At 45.1% G+C, this 19,263-nt stretch overlaps 1 protein-coding gene across 3 annotated transcripts in view; it reads left to right on the top strand.

Annotated features, from left to right (window-relative positions):
• The window catches only part of KARS1 (lysyl-tRNA synthetase 1), a 20,633-nt gene extending 5,227 nt beyond the window's left edge, over positions 1–15,406 (top strand). For 2 of the 3 annotated variants that reach the window (XM_023226764.2, XM_023226767.1), the window contains 13 exons: positions 1,970–2,129; positions 3,314–3,479; positions 6,734–6,827; positions 7,179–7,365; positions 7,473–7,598; positions 8,965–9,084; positions 11,301–11,463; positions 11,567–11,740; positions 11,892–11,977; positions 12,630–12,715; positions 13,604–13,730; positions 14,425–14,568; positions 15,136–15,406. In XM_023226764.2, the coding sequence (XP_023082532.1) occupies positions 1,970–2,129; positions 3,314–3,479; positions 6,734–6,827; positions 7,179–7,365; positions 7,473–7,598; positions 8,965–9,084; positions 11,301–11,463; positions 11,567–11,740; positions 11,892–11,977; positions 12,630–12,715; positions 13,604–13,730; positions 14,425–14,568; positions 15,136–15,234 (1,732 nt within the window). In that variant the 3' untranslated portion in view covers positions 15,235–15,406. The remainder of the gene's footprint in view (positions 1–1,969; positions 2,130–3,313; positions 3,480–6,733; positions 6,828–7,178; positions 7,366–7,472; positions 7,599–8,964; positions 9,085–11,300; positions 11,464–11,566; positions 11,741–11,891; positions 11,978–12,629; positions 12,716–13,603; positions 13,731–14,424; positions 14,569–15,135) is intronic. The other variant, XM_023226765.1, reaches the window with a different exon arrangement.
• Positions 15,407–19,263: the final 3,857 nt, after the last annotated feature.

The following is a 19,263-nucleotide window of genomic DNA, read 5'->3' as shown; positions in this document are numbered from 1 at the left end:
TTAATAAAAAGAGGTGCAAGATTCAAAACCTCAATTCATTTTTTTTTTAAGTTATTCTAAATTCTTATAGAAAATGAAGGATGTGTCCTGAAGCCAGAAAGTACGCAGGCATGACTTGGGATCTTTTGCTGTGGTTCACTGTTGCAGAATATTTGATTATGTTTAGTGGTTTGAAAGAATGATCCATAAATTGTCTTTGAATAGTAAAGATATCCCTCCCTATACCGATATGTTTAGTTTCTGGGTTCAGATAGCAAATTCAGACCATAAGAGACATGAACGTATCATACAGAACAGCTCAAAGTTGTCCACATCACTTTGGTTTTTGAGGTTCAAGTGATAAATATCAAGAGTTTGGATAGCAAGCGATTTAGCCAGAAATGTATTCAAATCAGTATAGTTTCTGTACAGAGAGTAAAGGGTTAAGATACTGAAAGATACCTAGAAAGCTCATATTTGGTTAACTAAATGCCAGGGTTAGGGTAATCCCTTTATACAAACATGATCTCAGTATACAACACAACAACTGGTGGAGGTTGTCTATTATTACTTTCATTTAATAGGTGAGAAGTTAATTCACTCATCCAAGTCACATAATTGAGAAGTGTGTTGGAATTTAGTCCCAGGCAGCCTGACTACAAAGATGATATATTATCCCCTGTACTATGCTGCTTTGCACACCGTTCTACTTTGTTGTCTAAGTCAGGCTCCGGTGGGCAAAGTGAGACTAATGCTGACATTCATTCTTGGAGAGACTGTTGGTGGGAGAGGTCTCCTTGAGTGGTAAAGAGCCAGCTCTTCCTTACTATCATCCTAACTCATGCTTAGGGGAGGTTAGAGAGAGGGGGTGGCAGAGGGCTAGAGATGTTGCCTGATCATGTGTTAGATCTGGCATTGGAGGGGTCAGGTGGCTCACACCTGTAATCCTAGCACCTTGGGAGGCCAAGGCTGGCAGATCACTTGAGGCAAGGAGTTTGAGACCAGCCTGGCCAACATGGTGAAACCCTGTCTCTACTGAAAATACAAAAATTAGTTGAGTGTGGTGGTACACACCTGAAATCCCAGCTACTCAGGTGGCTGAGGCATGAGAATCCCTTGAAATCCGGGAGGCAGAGATTGCAGTAAGCTGATATTGTGGCTGCACTCCAACTTGGGCCACAGAGCAAAACTCTGTCTCATTAAAAAAAAAAAGATCTATCACTGTTGGAACTTCACGTTCTGGAGGGGATACTAAACAACTAAGATTCAGTCACCAGCCCCAAGGAGCTCCCTAACCTAATTAGCTCAAGAAAAGCCTATTCTGCTAATTTTCTAGAAAGTCTTTTCTCCTGTTCAAAACTAATGCAAGGCCGGGTGCGGTGGCTCAAGCCTGTAATCCCAGCACTTTGGGAGGCCGAGACGGGCGGATCACGAGGTCAGGAGATCGAGACCATCCTGGCTAACATGGTGAAACCCTGTCTCTACTAAAAAATACAAAAAAATAGCCGGGCGAGGTGGCGGGCGCCTGTAGTCCCAGCTACTCGGGAGGCTGAGGCGGGAGAATGGCGTGAACCCGGGAGGCGGAGCTTGCAGTGAGCTGAGATCCGGCCACTGCACTCCAGCCCGGGCAACAGAGCCAGACTCCGTCTCAAAAAAAAAAAAAAAAAAAAACTAATGCATAGGATTTTCTTTGTCCTGGTACATCTTGGTTTTAGTTGGGACCTAATGCCAAGGACCTGAGACTGGCAAGCAGAGATTGAGAGTGATCTTTCATATCTTTGTTCTAAGCTTATTTTTCCCTTTGTGTCTTTCACATAAAGAGTTTAGTGACAAGAGACTTGAGCTGAGCTATGGGTGTGGAATTGAGGGGTATACAACTGAGAAAGAGCGTTCCTCCCAGGCGATTCGTGTTTTTGATAAGTGGCTAGGGGCAGAACATAGAGGACTCTTCAGGCAGCTAACACATTGAACGCTTTCATCTTTCCAACAGTGAGCTGAAGAGACGCCTGAAAGCCGAGAAGAAAGTAGCAGAGAAGGAGGCAAAGCAGAAGGGGCTCAGTGAGAAACAGCTAAGCCAAGCCACTGTGGCTGCCACCAGCCACACCACTGACAATGGTGTGGGTCCTGAGGAAGAGAGCCTGGACCCAAATGTGAGTTCCCTGGGCCACCAGCATGGCTGGGCACAGGAAAGCTTCTGATGAGGCTTATGGCAGATTCTTTGGGACTGGACAGTAGGAAGGACCAGTATGCCCGAGGTCACTGCCAGGATAAGGGAGGGTCTGCCACTCCATCTGGTTAAAGGCACAGACCCTGAGTGTCTTCTGTGTCAACCCCCAAAAGACATTTGGGAGAGTCCAGCATTCAAGTGAATTATCCTTGGAATTAGCTTGAGGCTCTGGGGAAAATGTCTCTCTAAAGATTGCCTGATGTTTACTTTAGACCAGGGGCTGGCAAACTACATTCCACCAGCCAGATCCACTTCTCTATGCCCCCACTTTATCCTTCCCTCCCTGGTTTTTTGTTTTTGTTTTTTTTGAGCAAAGTCTCATTCTGTCACCCAGGCTGCAGTGCAGTGGTGCAATCTCACTGCAACCTCCGCCTCCCCAGTTCAAGTGATTCTCCTGCCTCGGCCTCCCAAGTAACTGGGATTAGAGGCACACTCCACTGCACCCAGCTAATGTTGGCCAGGCTCCTCTTGAACTCCTGGCCTCAAGTGATCCACCCGCCTCGGGCTCCCTGAGTACTAAGATTACAGGTGTGAGCCACCACACCTTGCCCCTCCTTGGTTTTACTAGTAAAATTGTATTGGAACACAGCTGTGCTCATTTGTTTACGTATTTCTGAGGCTGCTGTCCCGCTGGAACAGCTGAGTTGAGAAGTTGCATCAGAAAAGCTTTGTGAGAAAGGCTGCTGTAGAGTATTCCTTGTCTACATTCTCCAGGCCCCATGCCTTGAGGAAAAGTCTGATGTGTCGCCAGAGGTAGGAGAGTAGTTAAGAAGATAAGTGACTCAACTCACCATGCAAAATGTGGTCTACAAAAGTGACAAGGCCACCTATACCAATTAAAAATTAAACTTCTATTATTTTAGGCAGAACTCTGATTTTTCTTTTTGTTGACTCTTGCATTTTGGAATGCTGGCCTCTGGCCACCCTGCATATTTTAAGTGCAAATCTCACTCCATATTCATTCCTGTAATGCACAGGTCTTGGTTAAAGAAAACAATGTATTGGGGTCACTCTGAGGCAGAATACTGCCCTCTGCTAGGTGGGCCCCACTGGTCTGACTAGGTTCAACTTCTCAAGGGCTTTTTTTTTTTTTTTTTTTTTTAACAGCAATACTACAAAATCCGCAGTCAAGCAATTCATCAGCTGAAGGTCAATGGGGAAAATCCGTACCCACACAAGTTCCATGTTGACATCTCACTCACTGACTTCATCCAGAAATATAGTCATCTGCAGCCTGGGGATCACCTGACTGACATCACCTTAAAGGTGGCAGGTAGGAACTCTCCCAGCAAATCACTGAACTCCCACAACAGGCAGGACGCTTCAGTAGCACAAGGGAAGGTCTGGGTTGGTCTTGTCTCAAGTAGTCTGTGTCTGAAGCTACTTTACAAAGGACAGCACCATTATATCTACTCACAGAGAGAAGAAGAGCAGCCCCGAGACATGGAATCATATTCCAGATGAAGTAGTGCTGCAAAGAGAGGGGCTTTCTCTGTAAGGATTCCCTTCATCAGCAAGAATCAGTGGTAGAAGTCTCAGGCTTCTAAGAATTCTAGTCTTTGGCCTCAGAATGCTTTGCACTGAGACAGTTTTTCTAGAACATTACTCCTTTGGAGTTGTAGTATCTTGTATGAGATTTTCTTTTCCTAAAATTAAAAAAAAAAAAAAAAAATCACATCTTTTCCTTGCCCTCCCCCACCAACTATCAGTTGTAGAAAATTTAGAATAGTCAAAGAAGCAAGGAAAGTTTTGATTACACATAATCCTGCCACCCAGAGAGAATTCCTCCCAGCACCTAAATGCCCAAAAGATTTCTTCTTTAAAGTGCAGTGTTTTTACTAAATTTTTTTTTTTTTTTTTTTTTTATTGAGATGTAGTGTCACTCTGTTGTCCAGGCCGGAATGCGGTGGTACCATTGTAGCTCGCTGCAACCTCTACCCCCCAGGTTCAAGCGATTCTCCTGCCTAAGCCTCCCAAGTAGCTGGGATTACAGGCACCTGCCACCGTACCCAGATAAGTTTTGTATTTTTAGTAGAGACGGGGTTTCACCATGTTGGCCAGGCTGGTCTCAAACTCCTGACATCAGGTGATCCGCCCGCCTCAGCCTCCCAAAGTGCGAGGATTGCAGGCGTGAGCCACCACACACAGCCACTAAAATATTTCTTGATATTAGTTATTCTAGTTTGATATTCTCAGCTACGTAGTGTGCTCTGAGATCTTTTCACATGTGTGTTTTCAGATCTTTTTTATTTTAATTGTTTGTTTTTATTCTGTTTCTTTACATTTCTTTTGGGACTTTTATCTGCATACTGAATCATCTTTGATTCTTTTTGATAATTGTTACTTTCTCTCAAATCCTTTTTATCTCTTTCTTCATAGTTTGATTTTTAAATTTTATCCTTCTTTTCACTTACTGTTTCTCTTGAGGCATTATTTCTTGTATTTAGTCACTATTATTTCCTTATAGCTTAGTCCTCATTTTCTGAAAGATTTTTACTTTATTTCTAATTCTTTCATGTGTTATCACCTCATTTCTTAGTTTTTGTAATTCTAATGTGTGTTCTTTAGTGTTTTGTGTCTTTTTTCTTAATGTCTCTCAGCATTGTTGAAAAGTAAGTTAGAATTTTTTGCTTTTCACCATACGTTCTCACTCATAAGTGGGAGTTGAACAATGAGAACACATGGACATAGGGAGGGGAACATCACACGCTGGAGCCTGTCGGGGGATGAGGGGAAGCGGAGGGAGAGCATTAGGACAAACACCTAATGCATGTGGAGCTTAAAACCTAGATGATGGGTTGATAGGTGCAGCAGCCTACCATGGCACAAGTATTCCTGTGTAACAAACCTGCATGTTCTGCATATGTATCCCAGAACTTAAAGTAAAATTTAAAAAAAAAAGAATTTTTGTTATTCTGAGCATGTCTGTCTTGAGTGCTTTTATTTTGTCTAGAGCAGTGTTATTCTCCTATCTCTCCTTTTTCAGTTTTTTAGTTAACTTTATATGGTAGGTGAGCCTAATGCTTTTATGTTGCTTACATTTACATGAAATCAGTTTTCCTGAATGTTCAAAGGAAACTAGGTTTCGTTTTTTAGTGAGCTCCCTCTTGTTTTTGTGACGTGTTCAGAAATACAGCAGCTTGCTTTCTGAGATTTCCCAGTCCTCATCTTCTTCCTCATCTTTTTTGGGTCTTCTCCTTTTTTTGTCTCTTTTTCCCTTGTCCCGTTCAGTTTTTTACGGTCTTGTCCTAGAAGGGAGCCTGGCTGTTGAGAGGGTTTCTGTAGGCTCTAATCTTCATTCCCTTTAGATCTTTTTTTTTTTTTCTTGTTTGAGACAGAGTTTCGCTCTTGTTGCCCAGGCTGGACTGCAATGGCGCCATCTTAGCTCACTGCAACCTCCACCTCCCAGGTTCAAGCAGTTCTCCTGCCTCAGCCTCCTGATTAGCTGGGATTACAGGCATGTACCACCATGCCCGGCTAATTTTGTATTTTTAGTAGAAACAGGATTTCTCCATGTTGGTCAGGCTGGTCTTGAACTTCCAACCTCAAGTGATATGCCCGCCTCGACCTCCCAAAGTCTTGGGATTATAGGCGTGAGCCACAGCGCCTGGCCCCCTTTAAATCTTAATGTAGCCCTCACCTGTATGGAAATGGGCACATCCCCTCCCAGCTTCAGCTGCTTTCCTGGAGGAGAAGGTTCACATTTTCCAGCGGATACCTTTGGCCAATTGGGCATTCTCCAGTTCTCAGATCCCTCCCATACCCCATTCCTCCCCACTGCTTTTTCCCCATGTAGAGGTGTTATGACTCTTGGTGGTTTACCTCATTGCTTATATTTGGGGGTTCTTGGCAACATCTTCCCACATCATTTTGTTGTAAATTTTGTCCATGGATTTTTCACAGCTGTGCTTTCTATTTTTATTTGAGGATTCAAGGAAATCCAAAAACTCTGCTGCTCCCAGCACCACCATCTTCCAGGCGTCCGGTGACTTATCTTGAAAGCCAGGTCTCCCTGCATGTCTTTAACTGATTTGAATGGAGATCGTTGGCCTGAGGGAAAAGATGGGGGTTAGACCTCAAGCTAAAATCAGATTGTACTGCTTGGTGTTCTGCCCTGATGGAAAAAAAAAAAAAAAATACAGGCCAGTACGGTGGCTCACGCCTGTAATCCCAGCACTTTGGGAGGCTGAGGTGGGTGGGTCACTTCAGCCCAGGAGTTCAAGACCAGCCTGGGCAACATGGTAAAACCCCCTCTCTAGTTTAAAAAAAAAATTAGCCGGGTGTGGTGGTGTGCACCTGTAATCCCAGCTACTCAGGAGGCTGAGGTAGGAGAATCACTTAAACCTGGGAGGCGGAGGTTGCCGTGAGCCGAGATCGTGCCACTGCACTCCAGCCTGGGCAACAGAGCAAGACTCTGTCTCCAAAAAAAAAAAAAAAAAAAATATGCAGAGGGAGCTTTTTTTGACACTGATACTGTAAAATGACTTCTGGTTCTGGAAGGCAGTATTTTTGCTCTTCTTTTTCTAGGTAGGATCCATGCCAAAAGAGCTTCTGGGGGAAAGCTCATCTTCTATGATCTTCGAGGAGAGGGAGTGAAGTTGCAAGTCATGGCCAATTCCAGGTATCTCGAAATATCCACTTATAGACCTTTCTTGGTTGGCCTAGAACAACACAGCAATAGGCTGATGTGGTCTTACTGGTATTTGAAGTTAGAGTAAGAAGGAGTCAGCCATGGTTGGGGAAGACTGAGAAGAAGATAACGTGGCCACCTGGTCACCTGTAAAGTGATGACTGCCCTCAAGTTATATGACAGTAAAGGAAAGGATCGTCCTTTTTTAATAGTGGCCCCTGAATCTGAGCTGCTTCTTGGGCTCATATTAACTAGGTATTAACAGTTGAGTGAGGGTTCCAGAGGAACCCAGTAGTGTTCATTTGAATTGTTCTTACTGAATTACATTTCCTTTTCACTCAGAAATTATAAATCAGAAGAAGAATTTATTCATATTAATAACAAACTGCGTCGGGGAGACATAATTGGAGTTCAGGGGAATCCTGGGAAAACCAAGAAGGGTGAGCTGAGCATTATTCCGTATGAGATCACACTGCTGTCTCCCTGTTTGCATATGTTACCTCATCTTCACTTTGGCCTCAAAGACAAGGTAAGCGTTCATGCCTCCTAGCTGTGGCACGGGGGTGCCTTCTGTTTATTTTATCGTACCATCGAATCAGACCTACCAGTGATTTCTAACTGCTTCTTTTGGTTTAGGAAACAAGGTATCGCCAGAGATACCTGGACTTGATCCTGAATGACTTCGTTAGGCAGAAATTTATCATCCGCTCTAAGATGATCACATATATAAGAAGTTTCCTGGATGAGCTGGGATTCCTAGAGGTAAGGAGAGTTCCTTGCCTGACGCGATGAGCTGCCTTGCAATGCTTGCCGCCTGCTCTCCCTGGCCTTCCTTTTCCAAAGCATATCCTGTGTCATGCTTAATGAGAATGTCCCCTTTCTTGCCATTGTCTCTGTTCTACCTTGTCCTGATTAGGAAGGCAGGAGCTGACTTCGAAGATAATGGACAAGGTATAGGGCCATCCACATGCTAATGATGTCACATTCAATATGTATTCAAATCATTTTGCTTTTTTGTAGCATTAAATATTTTTTGATTGTATTAGAAAAGCAAACACACATACCATAAAACAAATTCAAACAATAAATTAAATAGAAGCAAAACTGAAAGTACCCTTTCACTCCTTCCGACTAACTTCCATCCCCAAACTTGAGTTTGATATGTATCCTTCCGCACCATTTACTGGGCATATATACATACATACATGAGCATGTTGTGGATGGAGTGCACATATGTAAACAATTTGGAGCGGTTTTGTTTTTGCTTTAAATATGAGTGAAGTCACACTGTACGTATTGTGATGGACCTGCTTTTATTTCACTTAAGATATTCTGGAATTCTTTGTATGAGATAGGTAGATATTCTTTCTTAATGCTGTATTGTTTGTTTCAACAAGTATCTTTACACACATGTTCAAGTTTCTGTAGGATCGATTTCTAGAAGTAGAATAAGTCAAAGGATATAAGCAGTTAAAATTTTTTTAAACAATCAGTTGAGATAACTCACTACCTTCAGACCAGCCTAATTTTTAAATTTTTAATAAATACTACAAATTGGGCTGGACTTGCTCGGTGGCTCACGCCTGTAATCCCAGCACTTTGGGAGGCCGAGACGGGCGGATCACGAGGTCAGGAGATCGAGACCATCCTGGCTAACACAGTGAAACGCTGTCTCTACAAAAAATTAGCCGGGTGTGGTGGCAGGTACCTATAGTCCTAGCTGCTTGGGAGGCTGAGGCAGGAGAATAGCGTGAACCTGGGAGGCAGAGCTGGCTGTGAGCCGAGATCACGCCACTGCACTCCAGCCTGGGCAAAAGAGCAAGACTCTGTCTCAAAAAATAAATACTGCAAATTGAACTCAAGAAAGGCTATATCCATTTAGATTCTTATTTACAGCTTATGAAAGTTCATGGTACTATATTAATGGTGTTAGGTATTAATAGAAATTGAAACACCATCATAGGAATACTATCTGTTCTTTTTTGTCAAGCCCTTGCACGTTACTGTTGAACTTATTAACATTTAGTTTGGGATATAACAGATTTAGACTATACTACATGCAAAGCATGATCTGTCCCCAAGGCCTCTGGTTATCTAAGGACTGAATGTTTCTCCCTGTCTTTTTTAGATTGAAACTCCCATGATGAACATCATCCCAGGGGGAGCTATGGCCAAGCCTTTTATCACTTATCACAACGAGCTGGACATGAACTTATATATGAGAATTGCTCCAGAACTCTATCATAAGGTAGTCAAAAATATTACATCCTGTTCCCTTAAAGAAGCAGAAAGCAGGCCGGGCGCGGTGGCTCAAGCCTGTAATCCCAGCACTTTGGGAGGCCGAGACGGGCGGATCACGAGGTCAGGAGATCGAGACCATCCTGGCTAACACGGTGAAACCCCGTCTCTACTAAAAAATATGAAAAACTAGCCAGGCGAGGTGGCGGGCGCCTGTAGTCCCAGCTACTCGGGAGGCTGAGGCGGGAGAATGGCGTAAACGCGGGAGGCGGAGCTTGCAGTGAGCTGAGATCCGGCCACTGCACTCCAGCCTGGGTGACAGAGCGAGACTCCGTAAAGCAGCCAAGAAAGTGTTCTGATGGGTCAGGTGTGTGGACGTGAGTAACACTGCCAGAATTTCTCTACGAGATCAATAGAGCATTGTAGGGCAGAGGCCAAAAGGATTGTCTTTCCCATGTATACAGGCACTCCTTACCTACTTTGGTTCCCCTAAAACTTTTAAGATACAGTCTTACTTGGATTAGATCTGATTTAAGTCTTTCATAGAAGAAAGAGCCTAATCTCTCTGTGGAAGTTGGAAATCATACCTTCATGCCTGGCGCGGTGGCTCACGCCTGTAATCCCAGCTACTTTGGGAGGCCGAGGCGGGTGGATCACTTGAGGTCAGGAGTTTGAGAGCAGCCTGGCCAACATGGTGAAACCCTGTGTCTGCAAAAATACAAAAATCAGCTGGGTATGATGGCGGGCGCCTGTAATCCCAGCTACTCGGGAGACAGGCAGGAGGATTGCTTGAACCCAGGAGGCAGAGGTTGCAGTGAGCCGAGATCTGCTACTGCACTCCAGTCTGGGTGACAGAATGAGACTCTGTCTTAAAAAAAAAAAAGTATCTTCAAATCGCTATAAAGATGTCTTTTCAAATTCCCAGGTAAATATTGAAGATTATTATTCAGGATTCTTTGTTGCATACAACAGAACCTGTTATAACTAGTTGAAGCAAAATAAAAATTTATTCAGCTCTATAGGTGAGGTGTTGCTCCTCACGACAGGGCATTAGCTGCGGGGGTCTGCCCACAGACCCTGACCTAAACAACGGATGAATAAAACATACACTGAAATACAGATACTCTGTTTTGCCAGTCCTGCTGAGTGCCTGACCACCCGCACACCAAGAGAGGCTTGTCACTGCGGCTGACCATGAGCAGCTCGCACCCCAGGCATTTATTTAGTATAGAATTAACAACAGAAGCTTTGAGTAAACATATTTGTGGATAATTAACATGGTTAAGAGAGTAGTTCTAGGAATTATTAAAGCTCAGGTACTGCCGTCTAAAGTAAATACCATTAGGGGGCAGTATCTTTGGTTGACCTCCCCCCAAGAGGGCCATGTGGCTCAAAGGTTAGTTAATGGAGATAGGGTAAACAGATTAACTGAGAAAGCCTCTGTTGTCTGTAGTATTTACCCTATGATCTAATGCTGTAAGGTAAGAACCAGCTCCCTTCAGCCTGTTCAGTTATTACAAGCTACATAACCTTTCGGCCTTCCAAACGGTTTGTGACTATTATAACTTTCCCCAATATTTCCCTTTAATATTTCTGTCACCATCCTGAGTGAATGCCCGCATACAGATAGCTCACAGTCCCCAGGAGGATCAGAGAATCAGGCTTGGAAACTACACAACTAGGAATGATTCTGAGTCATATTAGAATAGGCTGTTCTCATAGAGAACCCAGTGTTTTTTCCTACTAGGCACAGTTACTATAACTCATAACCCTGGCACTAGGCACAAGTCACTGCCACTAGGACCTCTGCAATCTAAATGCTACATATGACTGGCCCCCTTCACTAGAATGAATTCTGTGCAATACCTACATCTTCTGTTAGTAGCCTCCATGCTGAAGTCTCACAAGTGTATCTGACTGGTGGAGTGTGGGTCACACGCCTGCAGCCTAACCCCAAGAGACGCTGCTTCCTTGGGGAGGCTCAGACTCAACGGTGGGGGATGCCCAAGACAGGAAGAGTATCCAGAAGTCCTGGGCAGCCAAAAAAGAGGGGTAACTATCCACACCACAGGGGTCTAAAGAGAGCAGGGTGCTTGGCATTTTGACTAGAGACCTGAGAGCATGCCTAACCTGTGAAAGCCAAGTTATGGCTTTTGGAGACTGAAACTTCCCAGAGCTGTTAATATAAGATTAGCTGTCATGACCGTGGCCGTGTGTTGCTGTTAGATGCTTGTGGTTGGTGGCATCGACCGAGTTTATGAAATTGGACGCCAGTTCCGGAATGAGGGGATTGATTTGACGCACAATCCTGAGTTCACCACCTGTGAGTTCTACATGGCCTATGCAGACTATCACGACGTCATGGAAATCACAGAGAAGATGGTTTCAGGTGACTCCTGCTCTCCGTCATACTCATCCGGTGGTTTGGTATGCTGCTTTCAGAGGAGGGCGCCTGGGTTTCATCCCCGCTAAATAATAGGTTTCTCTCCCAGGGATGGTGAAGCATATTACAGGCAGTTACAAGGTCACCTACCACCCAGATGGCCCAGAGGGCCAAGCCTACGATATTGACTTCACCCCACCCTTCCGGCGAATCAATATGATAGAAGAGCTTGAGAAAGCCCTGGGGATGAAGCTGCCAGAAACTAATCTCTTTGAAACTGAAGGTAAAGTGACAACACTCACTCCTCCTCTCTTCCTGTCCAGCTCTGAATTTGATTGGGTCAGAGCTAGAATTTCCCACACTATTCTCTTTACGTACATTTTTACTTGGCTAATGTGATGTCTCCTGCCGTAACTTGTGCATTTGTATCCCAGAAACTCGCAAAATTCTTGATGATATCTGTGTGGCAAAAGCTGTTGAATGCCCTCCACCTCGGACCACAGCCAGGCTCCTGGACAAGGTGAGCGGCTCCGCCTTTGTTGCACATGTCCTCATCTGGTGCTGAACAGTTCCCTCTTCCCTGGGAAAATGAACCCCGCTGGGGAGAGTTCGTTTCTGCACCTTCACAGGAAAACCCTGAAGAGTTTGAGCAAGAGAAATAACAAACTTCGACCTGTCATCCTAAGCTCTGTGCCAAATAATTTATGGTGTGATCTCTGTTAATCCTTTCCAGCTTTTAAAAAGCTATAGGGTAGGGCGGGTGCGGTGGCTCACACCTGTAATCCCCGCACTTTAGGAGGCTGAGGCGGGCGAATCACCTGAGGTCAGGGGTTTGAAACCAGCCTGGCCAACATGGTGAAACCCCGTCTCTACTAAAAATACAAAAATGAGCTGGGTGTGGTGGTGGGCACCTGTAATCCCAGCTATTCAGGAGGCTGAGGCACGAGAATCACTGGAACCGGGAGGGGGAGGTTGCAGCAGGCCGAGATTGTGCCACTGCACTCCAGCCTGGGCGGCAGAGCGAGACTCCATCTCAATAATAGTAATAATAATAATAATAAATAACTATAGGATAAACCCATCTGGATGGGAGCTGAGGTCTTCTGTCTGGGCTGGGATGATCAAATACTATTCAGAAATGGTGACTGACTCTGCTTTTCTTTCTCATTAAGCTTGTTGGGGAGTTCCTGGAAGTGACTTGCATCAATCCTACATTCATCTGTGATCACCCACAGATAATGAGCCCTTTGGCTAAATGGTAAGATTCCAGTTACCTATTGCTACGTAACAGCCCCAGAACTTAGTGGTGTTAAACAACAGTTTATTGTCAAGATTTTGTGGGTTGACTGGTGGTCTTTCTGCTGGGTGGTGTTGACTAGGATAACCCAAGGGGCTTTTTTTCAACTGGGGATTCTGCCAGGGCACTTTGGTTCTCCTCCATGTGGTCACTCCACATAGGATCTTGTCCTCCAGGGCCTCTTCATGTGGCCTCTCTGGCAGCACAGCCTGGGCTTCCTTTCAGCATGGCGGTTGGGCTCTAAGGAGAAGCTTCCAAAAGAACAGACCTCAATTGTGCAAACACATATCAAGCCTCTGCTGATATCCCATTGGCCAAACCAAGACATGTTGCCAGCCCAGAGTCCAGGTGAAGGAGGCTACACATGGGCATGAATACAAGAGGTGTGGTCCATTGTAACAGTCTGCCACACTGGCCTGTTAGGAAGGTCATTAAACCTTCCTGGTTTCTCTCACCCTCCTCACCATTGTACCAAATGATTTGTTGCTGAGAGTGCATGCAGGCTTCAGACTGCAGTCAGTAACACGTTTGAGTCCACTAGAGTTCAATTCTTCTATTAGATGTTTGATCATTAGACCAACCTGGCCAATATGGTGAAACCCTGTCTCTACTAAAAATACAAAAATTAGCCAGGCATAGTGACGTGTGCCTGTGATCCTAGCTACTCAGGGCTGAGGCAGGAGAAGCTTTTGAACCCGGGAGGCGGAGGTTGCAGTGAGCCGAGATCACACCACTGCACTGCAGCCTAGGCAACAGCGAGCCTCCATCTCAAAAAGAAAAAAAAAAAAAAAGAATTTAGCTCATTAGGGGCCTGTATATTCAGCCTCCTCTTTGGTCTCCTGTCCCTAGGCACCGCTCTAAAGAGGGTCTGACTGAGCGCTTTGAACTGTTTGTCATGAAGAAAGAGATATGCAATGCCTACACTGAGCTGAATGATCCCATGCGGCAGCGGCAGCTTTTTGAAGAACAGGCCAAGGTGAGAAAGGGGACTGTGAGCAGAGGCTGTGCCAACTCACCAGGAGATACCAGCCTTAACCCTGATCTGTGTCAGCATATACGTTCTTGGTGACTTCAGAAGAAAGCCATAGGCTTTGCTGGAGGAAGTCACATTTCAAGATGGAGACTTCACCTGGTATTGACTCTGTAGTACGTAAGAGGAGCTTAGTTATTAATCTCCGTATGGGAAGCATGATGTTTGTCTTGAAAATACGCTTGCCAAACAAGAACGTTGTTTTCTTAGATTATACATGTATTGAGGTGGCTTAGGGTTGGGAGGCGGGTAAAGATGGGTGGAGAAGACAAAGCCCCCACAGGCTGCCTGCAGCAGGTGCTGCCACTGAGGGCTGCTTTCAGGAAATGCAAGAAAGACTCTTGGAATTGTCACAGTCTACGAGAATTAACCTATTTAGAGGCCCAGAGCCCCAAGCAGTGGAAGTGTTTTCTTTCAGAGAAATTTGTATGTGTTCTGAGGTCGATTTCATCAGTCCTGACCTCCAGGTCTTTGAAAGAAACAGCTGCATCTTGGAGTTACTAGGAAATGAATCCCCAGCAAATCCTGAGTGTCAGGAGCATCCACTGATGGTACTCCCACCTCGGAGCCTGTTCACGTGTTCACTCACACACACATATCCTAGAAGATGATCACCTTTTGGTTCTCTTTCCTTTTCTAGGCCAAGGCTGCAGGTGATGATGAGGCCATGTTCATAGATGAAAACTTCTGTACTGCCCTGGAATACGGGCTGCCCCCGACAGGTGGCTTTGGCATGGGCCTTGACCGAGTCGCCATGTTTCTCACGGACTCCAACAACATCAAGGTACGTAGCAGCCCTCCACGGCGCATACTGCCCTGAAGAAGCTCCACTGTGTTGCAGCCAGGGCATGGCGGGCCTGGAGGATAAAATTAAGGAAGGGATTTGGACTGGGAAGAGGAGCAGGCAGAGGAGTTCCATGCCACTCACAGGAGGGCCAGAGCCTCTGACCTTGAAGGATTTGGGTTTTTTCCTCCCAGAGGCAGAAGGAATACTAATTGTTTGCATTTCTTGAGGATCCAGGGAAGTCTCCGTGCATTATTTCAGCTAATTAAGTCAGCCCGATGAGATATAGAAACTGTTGTTTCGCATTTTTACAGATGAGGAAATCAAATTTCCATAGAAATTCATCCTTTTAACATAGTGCCCTAGGCAGTGCTATGCATTTGTTCTTTGTCATCTGTAACTGAGAGGGTCTGAGTTGAAATAAAAGAACACATGTGTCTTTTCAGCTGGAATATACTAATCTCTAGATTTTGGTGGTGACAACAGAGGCAAAAGGAATGGGTAGACAGATGTGAAAAAATGTTCAGAGTGCTTCTTAGCTTCAAGGTACATTTTTATCTCCTACAGGAAGTACTTCTGTTTCCGGCCATGAAACCCGAAGACAAGAAAGAGAATGTAGCAACCCCTGATACGCTGGAAAGCACAACAGTTGGCACTTCTGTCTAGAAAATAATAATTGCAAGTTGTATAACTCAGGCGTCTTTGCATTTCTGCGAAAGATCAAGTCTGCAAGAGAATTCTTGTGTGCTGCTTTCCATATGACACCGCAGTTTGGTTCAGCCATTAGAAGAGAAACAAGGAATTAAAATTTTCTTTTTAATCCTTGTTACCAAATAAACCATTTGTCTGTTCTCTTTACCTTTAGAATGTCAACTTTTTTTCCCAGACTGCTGGCCTAATGAATGTTTAGGATTTTACCATCTTATTCGTTTAACAAATTTATATTCATGTCTGCCCTGTGCCAGGCATTGTTCTAATGGATTGGGGACACAGCAGTGAACAAAAGCCAAGTTCCTGCTTTCATGGAACTTGGATTATTTCTTTGGGATAGTGAGGAGAAGTAGACAAAAAACAAGTAAATACGTGTTCTTTCTGGTGGTGGTATATACCAAGAAGAAAAATGGAGCAGTGTAAGGGGACAGAGGTGCTATTTTAGAGGTGGAGGGAACAGTGCTACTTTATGGTGGTCAGGAAGACCTCTGCTAGGCATTTCAGTAGAGATCTGGAGACTGAGCTGGGGAGGTCTGTGGGAAAAAGCCATTCGGACCAAAGGACTATGTTTTTGAGGAATGGCAGAGGGTCTGGTGTGACTGGACAGGGATGAGTGTAGGTCAGTGAGGGGCCAGATCACGCAGGCCCCTGGAAGCCACGCAGAAAAGTATGTGTTTTCTGAGGGAGATGAGATCCCATGGAAGGGTTTTGAGCAGAGGAGTGTTTTTCAAGGATTATTATAGTTTCTGTGTGGAGGACAAAAGCAAAGAAGGGAGACTAGCTGAGCAGTCACCATGGGCTGAGGAGACAGTGGCTGGGACGTGGGTGGAGCGGTGGAAATGGTTACAAGTGGTTGCACTTTGCCTGTGTTCCTGACGGCAGAAGAATTTGGTGATGGAATGTGGGTTGTGATAAAAAGAGGCCAAAAGTGATTTCACGGTTTTGGGCCTGAACAGCTAGAAGAAAGTTGCCCTCTGAAGTGCAGGTTTCAGAGGGAAGGTTGGAAGTTTGGTTTTGGACATGTTAAATTCGGCATGCCTGTTAGACAGCCAGATGGAAATAGCAGAATGTTGAGTAATGAATCTGAAGTTTTCTCATTATTTTCAGCTCCATTCAATAGAGGTAAGAATGTGACAAGGGTGTGGCTGACGGCCTGCCATGAAAGTGGAGCCCCTGTTTCCTGACCCAGGGAGACAGCTGGGAAGACCTTTTTTCAGATGACAGAAGACTTAACCTTCTGCACCGCAGCAAAACCTCTGCAAGCATCCCAGTTTGGGAGCAGCCAGTCTCCTTTCACAGAGCAGGTTTCTGTTTCTATAACTGGTAAACAACCTAAGCATTCAGAATTACCCAGCAGAACTACCTCAGGGAGTGCAGAGCATGCCCACCCCTGCTGGCGTTTAAGCAGTACATGACCAGGTGGCATTTCAGAAGAAACATTTTCAGATGGCACATCCTCAGAAAGGGAGTGGTAACTAAAACGGGAGATAATAACCTCACCAAGGGAGGTGGTGGAAGGTCAAGGCCAGGTAAGGGACTAGGTTTCAGATACTGTCAATGCAAACCATTGAAAAAGGCTACAGGGATTGATGATGTCGTCAGTGACTTTACAGAGTGGTTTAATGGAGGGCTGGAGGCAGAAGCCTGCTGTCTGATCTTGAGGCTAGGGATAGAAAGGAACTGAGGCGGCAGTAGACAACTTGTATGTGGGGGTTGGCAGGAAAAATGACCAAGAGTGTGAAAGCTAGAAGGGACAGAAGGGTCATAAAGTCCCCATTTCTTCTTCAAACAGTTGCAGGCTCACAATTTGCTAACTGCTCTGCTGGGGTGAGCAGAAACAGGCATGGTCCCAAACTTCATCAAGCATCTACATTTGTAAAGAAAATAGATATGTAATAAATCATCCTCCAAAATTGTATAAAATGGCAGCTCAGGTAAATGGTTTGAAGGAGAGGTCCATCGGGTATTGAGAAACGATAATGGACATGGACCTAGTTAGAGGAGGTTTCTCTGAGGACATTAGATCTGAAGGGAAGAGGGCTTTCCACGGTATGGCAACAAGTGCAAAAGCCCTGTGGAAGGAAGGGACATGGAGAAGACCAGTGACAGAGTACAGAAGCCCAAAGAAATATGGCACCAGGTGAGGCGGGAAGGGGCTGACAATGCAGTACTGTGAGTACTACTGTGGGATTTTTGTATTTTAAGAGTACTGGGAAGCCAGTCGGGCATGGTGGCTCACGCCTGTAATCCCAGCACTTTGGGAGGTCAAGGCAGGTGGATCACTTGAGGTCTGGAATTCGAGACCAGACTGGCCAACATGGTGAAACCCCGTCTCTACCAAAAACACAAAAATTAGCAAGGTGTTGTGGCATGTGCCTGTAATCCTAGCTATTCGGGAGGCTGAAGTAGGAGAATTGCTTGAACCCGGGAGGCAGAGGTTGCAGTGAGCTGAGATTGTGCCACTGCGTTACAGGCCTGAGCATCAGAGTGAGACTCCATCTCATAAAAAGAAATAAAGTACTGAGAAGGCATTCACTGAGGTATTGTTTAAGCAGTGGGGTGACATCAGATTTGTGATTTGAAAAGATTAGTCTTGCTGCTCTGTGAAAAATGAATTGGAGTTAAGGAAGAAAAGGTGGAAGTTCAGAGATGAGTGTAGCAATCCAAGAGATTCTATGATAGTGACTTTTACTATCATATTGGCATGGAAGTGGAGAGAAATGGATGGATTCAAGAGATAGGAAGTAAGATCAATAGGACTTGGTAATGAATTGCACTAAGGGGATTAAGGGAAGGGAAATAACAAGGAAGATGACTCACTTTTTAGTTATGCAACTAGATTGCTAGTAATACAAATCTCTGAGATACCTAGAAGAAGGTCTTTGATACCCCTTACCCCCACTGGAATATTTCTTTAAAGACAGAAGAGGCAGGGCCGGGCGCGGTGGCTCAAGCCTGTAATCCCAGCACTTTGGGAGGCCGAGACGGGCGGATCACGAGGTCAGGAGATCGAGACCATCCTGGCTAACACGGTGAAACCCCGTCTCTACTAAAATACAAAAAAAAAATTAGCCGGGCGTGTTGGCGGGCGCCTGTAGCCCCAGCTACTCGGGAGGCTGAGGCAGGAGAATGGCGTGAACCCAGGAGGCGGAGCTTGCAGTGAGCTGAGATCCGGCCACTGCACTCCAGCCTGGGCCACAGAGCGAGACTCCGTCTCAAAAAAAAAAAAAAAAAAAGACAGAAGAGGCAGTCAGTTGCAGATTAAAGATACTGGACAGGAATGAGGAGCAAAGTCTTTGTCTTTGGAGGAGGGCCATGGCCCATTTCCTTTGAACTAGAGAGAGGGATGGGGTTGAGCAAGTTACATACATTTTTGAGGGGTAACAAAGAAAAATGAATTATTTCATTTTTAGTAATAGAGGCATTCAGTTACTGGGTGACAAAGCCCCCTGAACTATCCAGACAGCTATATTACCTATTTCTGGCAATCCAAAGGTTTTTAGACCTGTCCACTACACTGTAGTAGTACTGTACTACAGTAGCCACTAGCCACATGCAACTATACAGCATCTGAAATGTGGCTGGTCCAATTTGGGATGTATTCTAAGCGTAACACACATCAGATTTTTTAAACTTCGCATTAAAAACAGAACAGAACGTAAGTATTTTTTTAAAATGTTGATACTGGGTGGCCGGGCATGCTGGCTCACACCTGTAATCCCAGCACCTTGGGAGGCCAAGGTGGGCGGATCATGAGGTCAGGAGATCGAGACCATCCTGGCTAACACGGTGAAACCCCGTCTCTACTAAAAATACAAAAACTTAGCCGGGCGTGGTGGCGGGAGCCTGTAGTCCCAGCTACTTGGGAGGCTGAGGCAGGAGAATGGCGTCAACCTGAGAGGCGGAGCTTAGAGTGAGCCGAGATCGCACCACTGCACTCCAGCCTGAGTGACAGAGCAAGACTCCTTCTCAAAAAAAAGAATA

Source organism: Piliocolobus tephrosceles, chromosome 17, assembly GCF_002776525.5.
Source record: "Piliocolobus tephrosceles isolate RC106 chromosome 17, ASM277652v3, whole genome shotgun sequence".
Classification (NCBI taxonomy): domain Eukaryota; kingdom Metazoa; phylum Chordata; class Mammalia; order Primates; family Cercopithecidae; genus Piliocolobus; species Piliocolobus tephrosceles.
The sequence above is the reverse complement of the archived record's forward strand: the minus strand, read 5'-3'. Positions and strand labels throughout refer to the sequence as shown.